General features: G+C 37.0%; 1 protein-coding gene across 1 annotated transcript; it reads left to right on the forward strand.

Moving 5' to 3' along the window:
- The first annotated feature begins 6 nt into the window (after positions 1–6).
- On the forward strand, positions 7–6,511 carry LOC115423180 (serine/threonine-protein phosphatase 4 regulatory subunit 2-A-like). The gene is made up of 9 exons (XM_030139924.1): positions 7–144; positions 788–869; positions 1,399–1,569; positions 2,354–2,447; positions 2,533–2,570; positions 2,728–2,802; positions 2,892–3,041; positions 3,226–3,500; positions 4,829–6,511. Exons 1-9 carry the CDS (start codon positions 111–113, stop codon positions 5,128–5,130), a joined length of 1,221 nt encoding a protein of 406 aa, XP_029995784.1. The 5' UTR covers positions 7–110; the 3' UTR covers positions 5,131–6,511.
- Positions 6,512–9,587: the final 3,076 nt, after the last annotated feature.

Consider the following 9,587-nt stretch of genomic DNA (forward strand, 5'->3'; position numbering starts at 1 on the left):
CGATACGTAATCTCGCGCATGCGCAGTTGTCACAACCACCAGCTTTGTTGAGTTGCTACCTGCTACTGCTAACACTAGCAAGTATTTCCTGCCTATGTCTGGACACAGATATGGACATCGACGCGTTATTGGAAGCTTTTCAAGGCAATTTTTACACTTATCCAAATAAACGACGCGTTATTTACGAGGGATTTTTTTGTATTTATTTTGGTACCCGTTGCCAAATCTGCAGCGTCTGCTAACTACGTTGCCGTAACTTAGCTTACCAACAACGAATAGCGTTTTAGAAGAGACACTAAGGTTTAACACTAATGTCACTTTATGTCTGGCCTACTTTATTTACGTTGCTGTTTTTCTGCTTTTTACGTTACACTCATATATTCCCTTGTTGCTGCTCAGTTGTTATGTAAACAGCTAGTCGGATAACGTCATAAACATGCTAGTAACTTTTAGAAGAACTTTTGTGTTTTGTACATTGAAATTGGTATTTGGTCATGTTTTTACTGCGATGTTTAAGTTATTTTTTTGCATGTTGCAACTGTTTTTATGTGTCAAATCTTACCACTAATGTTTAGTCAGATGTTGTTAAAACAAAACTGCATTTTACTGCTTTTGGGCACTTAAGGGTCTAATTTGTGTTGCACTTTATTCACTTGTAATCTTATGACTTAAATGTTTAGTTTCATGTAATTCAGTCATCAACATAGGTTGATGAGGCAGGAATTGTAGTTTAAGGATGTTTCATTCAAACACCATTTTGATTGTTCTGTTTTGTATGTTGGTTCAGATTTTGAGAAGAAGGGGAGAAGAGAGACCAGTCCTGTTCTAGAGCAATTCCTGTGTCATGTTGCCAAGACAGGGCAGCCGATGTAAGTATAAACTAACCATTATAACCAGGGCTGCACAATTTGGGGGCAAAAAAAAAACTATTATGGGCAATACTGAAATTGTGATTTCAGTGTTCTTGCTTAACCATCAAGGAAAATGCGCAAATTACTCATTCACCTCAAACACACAATTTAGCACACAAAGCACCAAAAAAAAATTTAACGACTTTTATTTTTAATGTTACACTGTACCTTTTGCACATAGTATCACTAAATCTAATCTATCACTGACCAACAGATATTGGTTTCATTTTTTTCAGATTTATGCAATTTGATGACCACAAATCCTTTTTTGCTTTAGGCAGTTATATACCTGCACAGACTGATATTGCAGTTATGATTTTAGTTCATTTAATTGTGCAACCCTTGTTATACCTCACAGCAATAGTGCCATCACCTTTTTTTCTTAAAATATTGAATGCAACTTGCAAACATATTGTTATAAAAATGTGCTCATGGACTTATCATTCTGTGAGTGAATGTAAGGAAGGAGTATGTGTCTGTCTTTTAGGATCCCATGGACTCAGTTCAAAACATACTTCATGTTTAAGTTGGAAAATATCATGGACGATTTCCAAGCCTCAACACCAGAACAAAGGGGACCACATAATCCTAATGTAGAGTATGTTCCCTTTGAGGAGATGAAACAGAGGATCCTAAAAATTGTGGATGGTTATAATGGGTAAGTGAAAAGCTGTGGAATTTACCCTTTCTGTAAATTGCAAATGTCCACACTGCCAAAAATATGGTACTGAAACTAAATAGTGGTAACCTATTATGTCAACAACATTTGTCTTCCTACATTAAATAATTAATATTGGTAATGTTAGTTTAATATGTATTTGCATTCTGTTGATTGTAAAAAAAAAAAAAAAAAAAAGAAAAGAAAACTAGATAAAAATAAAAGTGATCTAATAGTGATACAGACAGCTGACAAATTGAAGGAAAAACCTTATGACAGTGGTCTCTTGGGGGTCAATGAATGTTTGATCAGTATGAAAATTATATTAATTATATGATCTGCCATCTGCAGTCAGAACATCTCAAGCCAGATGATGAGCTATGGAATGTTTTTGAAGAATGGTGTCTGTTCCTCTGGTAGAGCTCAGACCTTTAAAATTCAAGCCAAGGTGCATTGAAGGTGGTCTCATGGCTCAGCAACTAAGACACCTTATATTGTTTACCTGTGGATATTTGTGTGTGGATTTATTTAAAAACATGAGATCTAGGTCAAACTGAACACTGGATAATGATGTAGTCCATACTTAAGTAACATTTTCCCCAAACTTCCTGGTAGCTACAACTCTCCCAAACACAGCAATGGTTAATTATTGATGCCAGCACTTTGGGCTAGCTTTTGGTATTGTGTTTTCATCTCTTGTGCAGCCAATGTGATGGTAGTGATGCTCTCTATAAAACCACTCTATGTGACTATTCCTAAATGTATCCATTGATAACATTTTCAGGATCCCATTCACCATCCAGCGCCTTTGTGAACTGCTGACAGACCCAAAGAGAAACTATACAGGAACAGAGAAGTTCCTCAGAGGTCTGGAGAAGGTGAGCACTCACGCAAAATGTACTGTTAATACCAAAAGAATGCCTTTTGATGTCTTCTGATTTATACTAATCCTCTGTATTGCAGAATGTAATGGTGGTCAGCTGTGTGTACCCTACATCAGAGTAAGTACATCTAATATTATACAGCTGCTGAGCTTCTTTTGTTGGCTATAATATTCTTGTCAATGTGCATTGACTGCACCCCTCCTAATACAGGCACACGCTTCACAAAATCACAATTAATAGTAGGCTGTTGTGTGCCTTTCTGGTTCTTTTGAAGGAAAAATGGTGCGCCCAGTGTAAACAGAATGAATGGAGTGATGTTTCCTGGTAACTCTTCTCTATATTCAGACAGGTGAGAGCCACGTACTTGTCAGAAATTGCCCTGATAGGTAGAGTAAAATGTGAGAAATGGTAATTTTTTTTTTTTTTTTTTTTTCACAGTCGAAATGTTAATGGACCAGGCACACCAAAACCACTCAACAGACCAAAGCTGTCATTGTCGTCTTCACTTTCAACCAATGGTCTCCCTGAGTGTACAGTCAGCAAAGGGACAGAGTCAACCACAGAGGAGGAGGGGGAGCATCATATCAGGTAATCCAAACAAGTAAGGTGCACATGTCGTGCTGTCATTTGCAAACTTACTTTTTTCAAAGGCTAGGTCATCTTTAAACTACCTTGTTATCCATCATCAATACATATACATATCATACTTTGATTTAATCTACTGAACATAATTATGTGATGATGATTTCCTGTGTTTCCACCATTGTTGCAGTGAGTCTTCATTATCAGAAGATGAAATTACACCAAATAGTGGGATAAAGAATAAACACCAGGAGGAAGAAGAAGAAGAGGAGGAGGAGGAGGATTCTGCTCCAGATAGACATGAGGTCAAGAGGCTCAAGTATGAAGAAGAAGAGGATGAGACAGAGAAGGAAGAAAAGGAGTCCTCTTTCTGTAAAGAGTCAGAGACCTTACCAGAGACGCCGCAGTCCTCTAAAGATACTTGTGGCCCTTCTTGTGAGACACCTGCTATTTCAGAGGATCATGGTAAGTGTTAACTCATCAATATGTAGTCTAATGTATCCTTACATGTTGACAACAGTGTACGCGACATGTGTGTCCCTGTCTGGAGTGTGTATAGGCTGTTAGGGAAAGTTGTTCAGTCTGGCTTTGAATAATGATGATGCAGTAGTAGTGATAGTGATCAGTACCCCGCAGTATTTTCATGTTTTGCTGTTTTATTAGTGCACTTAAGCCACTTTTCCACTGCCCATACCGGCTTGACTCGTCTTGACTTGGTATAGTTTTTTGTTACTACTACTACTACTACTGTTAGATACTCTTTCTAGTATTACATTCAACATTATTGCAGTGGGCCACAGCAATACTAAGCTTGACTTAAAATCGTGCTGTTGACAGATTGGTGTTGCTGATGATGTGTGTGGTTGTGTTGCAACATGGGATGCCAAACTAGTGCTCTGAAAACACTGGAGCAAATTTTCAATTCTCTATCTTCATAAATCCACCCCATATTTAACGTGTAAACAACTATATTCTTGCCTTCAAATACTTACTAGCTTACTATAATGTTTTATATCTGAAATTGTAACTTAAAATTTTCAGGTGTCATTCCACCCCATTTTTGCCTTTCTCAAAGCAGCACTTGTGCTCAGGCCAAGCCATGCAGTCGAAATGAGTTGAGTTGATGCCATTAGTGGAAAAGCAGCATAAGAACCTCACTGGAGGTGTTGCCTAAACAGTGCCAAGCTCTGTACAGAAGTTTGCCAAAAAGAAAATTAAAAATAGGTGTCAAGAAGCAAGTTGTGTTGAGCTGGCACTGTGTGGTGTAAGTCATAGGTAATTACAGAAAGGTGTATGTATCTCGGTATGGCTCTCAAAAATATAAGTGCACAACTAAACACTGTTATACACCTTTACATACTCACTGTGATTTTTGAGCTTCACTGTTCATTTTGACACTGTCAAGATGTTTTCACATTCATCTGCTGAAGGTGTTTGGAGTCATGTCTGGATCTAGTATGCAATTTTGTCAAGTGTGATGTGAGTTTGAAGCCATCATTGCTCCTGCACTGGAAACGAGCTTATACAAGACCAGGAAATATCTTGTGTCCAGTTTCTCTTTTTAAATTAACATTTGCATATTCCAACTTTCTAGATTTATAACTGGAGGAAATTTCCTTTTTATTAGCTATTATTTAACAAGATCTATTTTTTTTTTTTTTTTAAATAGTGTCATGTTGGGCTGAGAAAAACTATCATTTAAAATTTGTATCATGTCTTAAAAGATAGGGAGATGATTAATGTGTTAAGACTGTTAGATTCTGAACACAAAAAAATGTAATTTTGCTCCGCAGAGCCTAGCAGCACCGACATGGAAACATCTGAAAGAGAAGGAGACTCATCTGAAGCTGGGGCTGTCCAAAGTCAGGATAATGACAGCACCCCTGAACAACATGAACAACCTGCTCTGTCAGAGTCGAGTACAAGCTTTGAACAGGACAATGTGGAGAGCAGCAGCAGCAGCAGTGACGGAGAGGGGCCAGCCAGCGACAAGCCAGCCCCCTCATCTAGCAGTTCATCTGACTTGTCAACAGATGGCGATGCTGACTATTCAAACAGCATAGAGACAGCAATTGAGCCTGGGGAACATGACTAACCAGATGCCCAGCCTCCCAACTGATTGTTTACACTGTAGGATACCACAACAAAGGTATATTTCTGTAGCACTGTGGACTTCTAGACATCAGGACCAGGAATGATGTGAAGCTTGAAGATCCACATAGAAGGATCTCTTTGTGCCCTTCAGTTTCAAATGCTCAAAGGCCACTAGCGTCACCTGGACTCAGTTGTTCATAATGTCAGATCTGGATCAGGTTATCCATTTCACTTTTGTGCCTGTTTCTCAAAGCAGCATTAGATTGGATCACACTGGCCCAGATCCAGACCAGGACTACATATCACAATGTCTGATATTAAATCTGTAAATTACACTTTGTAGAATAGGCACCATGTCATCACTCTATTTAAGAGACAGAAAACTGCACAATTAAACAATCCAGATATCCCCTTCTATTTAAAGTTTAATTTATAGAGTCAGACTCTATTTGACCCACAAATAATACATATATATATATATATATATACAGTATATATAAATAGAAATGTACATATATATAAATGGGATGTCTGTGAAGATTTGATTAAAAAAAAATAGACTGGATCATATGATTGAGCGCATTTCCACAATCGTTTTTATAAGATTTTCCTGAATCCAGTCACTGAAACCTGATCAGATTCCTTCTGAACAACTGGACCCAGGTCTGAAAACTGGATGGAAGTGATATAAAGAAGATTAGAGAGACTTGGGTTTTTTCCACTGTTGACTAAAACTTTTCTAATATTTTCTTCCTCTTTTTTATATCTTAGTGTTATAATTTAACCTTAATAACTGACGTATTTTGTCATTTCATTAATCATTAGTTTCTTGGCATGTAATTCCTGCAGTAAATGTCAGCCTGAGTTGTGTTTTCCTCTTAGCATCATTGTTTTCACACTCTTATGAATGTGTCTCTCTTGAAGGTGATTGGGGACACCAAAGCAACACTTCATAGATTGTTTGTTTGTTTTGTTTTTTCAATGAAGCACATGCCATTAAATGTATTTCTTACTAACATTATCTTGCACTTCTTAGTACTGACCCCTGGAAGGATATGTAAAATGTCACAGTTTTATTTTGTAACTGTATGAAGCCAATGTAACAACACAAAGCTGCCAGTAGAAATGTTTTTTGGGTAGATAAGGTATTGTTTTGGCTTAAGGAAAGCCATTTCTGCATCTGCGTCTGTCAGTAGAACGCAAGGTACTTTTACAGTTTATGTCATTTTGATAGATTTTTACAGTATGTCTCTGTAAATGAGTTTTTGTAGAATTGTTATACATGTCCACTGCCTTTGTAAAACTGATAATTGCTGGAGGTTGAATGCTTGAGCTTGTATCATAGTATTCATGGAAAGCAATAAATGCTAAAATTTAAACTGGTGTTTTCAGTTGACTTTTCTCCCTTTTGTGGCATATTTGTGAGGGGAAAACCACCCAACACTGAAGTCTGTTATGTAAAATACAGTCCTTGTGCATCTAATACCAAAACATGATGATTTTTTTCTGTCCTTGAATCATAAAATCATCATATCTCAGCCGTTTTGTACACGTGTTGGGCAACATACTGGTCTTAGCACTGTTTTCACGCACTGATGAAAAGGTGTGAAATCTATGTAAAATATATACCTTGTGCATCCAATATCAGAACTGTTCTTGAATCATCAAATCATATTTCAGCTAATATATGTATATCCAATATTCACTTGTGGAGGGTCATATACTGGAAGTACTACTGCACCAGTTTTAGTTCATAAATTTGTAAAGATACATTCTACAACCTTCTCACACCTGCTTACTTAAAACAACAAAAACCCATTATTAAAATATCTTTATATTCTGTCTTCCTGACCAAAATACCAAAATATATTGTGACATTATCAGAAAATTCTTTGATCTAAATTCTTGCTTAGCATCATTGCACTTTTTATTCTGTGTGCTACTTAAATATGGGTCAAGTCCCAAAAAGTTGCATGCTCTTAAGATCTTTTTTTGTGCTGATCTTCCATGAGTGAAGTTTTCTGCAGTGATGACACCATGGTATTACTTCTAACCGCAATTGTTAGTCACTGCGGGCAAAAAAAAAAAAAAAAGGCTTTTAGACAGTAAACCACAGAGTAGAATCACAGCCTTCTGCCTAATGATAAGTTACTCATAACATGACGCTACTAAATGTGGTCAGCTTTATTGCCTATTATCAAGTGCAATAAAAAGATCAAACAGTGATTGAGGAAGTAAAGATGTATCTGCCTTTATATTAGAGGTTAAAAAGGTTAACTCACTTTATTATCCCTGTAGGCAAATTTGCTCTCTGTATTTTACCCATCCTAATACATACACTGCATCTAGCATTAGCATTAGCACATCATGAGACCCACACTTTTATGATGGCTGCTCAGCTATTTAGCATTAATATTCACCTTCATTGCCTCAGTAGGGAAATTCACTCTCTGTATATGATCCATGCAAGGACATTATAAGCACTGGACTGACACTGAGGGGCACCCGGGGACCGACTCCACATCCAAACCAGTACTTTGAAGGGCGCAGGAGGAGAATTAACCCAGCATGCATGTTTTGACAGTGGGGGAATCCCCAAACAGAAAATCTCTGCTCTGATTAGGAACTGAAGATGTACGCTTCTGGCTCTAAGTTTGCTAACAAACGAGCTGGATGCCTGTGGAATGTGATTACAGATGCTAAAATTTACCTTCCTGTGAAATTATGTGACTGATATTACTAATGTCTCTGGAAAATGGTAGACACTGGAGAAAGTTACACTGAAAAAGAAGAGAGAGGAGTGAATGTTCAGTGAATCAGGGACAGCTATTGGGATGTGGATGTGAGATCAGCTTCTACACTGAGAGGATATCCTGCAGTATGGAACAGAAACCAGACCCATTTATATAAAAAAAACCTTAAAGGTAGGGTAGGAGATGTTTTTTCCTTGAGCATTTTTTACTATATTGCTTAAAATCCCATTCACATCCCGATTGCAACCAATCAATTAAATGCACTAACACAAAAATAAAAAATTTTAGTCACCTTTAGAACGGACAGGACTGAAAAAACATCATCCAATCATTTTAACCAGCCCATCGAAATGATTGAATGGTGATATGTCTATCAAATTCAGCTGTCATTTGTCCCTCCCCCCTCTACAAGTACAGTCAATACAATGGAGGCGTGGCTTTGGAGGGAAGTCTGAAGAAAGGGGTTTGGACTTTTGAATTGTGTATTTTCAAAATGTAGCTTGCTCCAACCATTTTACCAGGATCTCCTACCCTACCTTTAATGGTACATATACGAAGTTGCAGGTCCAGATTCTGTCCTTGAAGGAATATCCTAACGAAACATTGATCTATGGTGAATTACTGCTAATTTGAAGAATAGTGGCACAGAGGAGAGCGTTCTTTGCCAGATTTTATTAGATTTTCTCAGATGGATATCACTATGCGTTACCCAGGGTAACAGACCATTAACATAAAAACCAAAGGGAAAAAAGGAATCAATCAATCATTATTATTCAAAAAGTAATTAGTCAAAAAATGTGAAGAAAAAAAAAAAAGCTAGCAATAGTAACGGCACTCAGATACTAAAATAAAGTTATTTATCCCCCATGGGAACACCACTGCTGATTCATGGTGTCATGGTCTTCAGCTCCATGTAGTTGAAATGACTGATTGATTGTTTTACAACCGTCTTTTTTTAAACCATTTTGATTTTCATGTATTCCAACCCAGTCCTTAATGAGCACCTGATTCTTTGATATTTTCATCAGTATTTGAGACTTTGAGACCACTAACATATCTTGATACCATAAATGGAAACACTTCCCTTGTCTTGGAATAACTTGGACACATATAATATCAGACAAAGCCCAATGGGAGGGCACTGAGCAAAAGATCTCGACAGCAGTTAAATGACAAGCATAATGATGGGTTCATGAATGTGGGGTCTTAAACCTTAGGGGTCTGAGCCTATTTTGGCCATTTTTGTGTACTTTTGATTTTGCCTTTATATACGATATAAAGAAATGTTTACTATACCCATGTTTGGTATCTTTTTTTTCAGCACAACTTCATCTGTCTCATCTGCCTATTATGTTTTCACTTTAACCAACTATATCAACATAAAAGGCCAAAAAACACACACAAAATATAAAATCCGATTTGAAAAATGTATATAATTTACTGCATAAATAACACAAAGATGTTTAACAAACCTTTTCAAAGATTTTAAAAGTGAATATTTGTTCTGAATATTAGGTATACAAAATCAAAATTGTAATAAATTAAAACTATACTCAAATATTTGACATAAAAGCCTATCTTTATGTAGGCTTTTCTCTGATTTTCTCACCATGATGTTTGAAAATGTCTTGTGATTCAATCACGGGGCTGTGACCGTGGACCCCCAAGGGTTAAGCGACCCTGAAGTAAATACAGATATTTAAAC

This window comes from Sphaeramia orbicularis, chromosome 7 (assembly GCF_902148855.1).
Source record: "Sphaeramia orbicularis chromosome 7, fSphaOr1.1, whole genome shotgun sequence".
Taxonomy (NCBI): Eukaryota; Metazoa; Chordata; class Actinopteri; order Kurtiformes; family Apogonidae; genus Sphaeramia; species Sphaeramia orbicularis.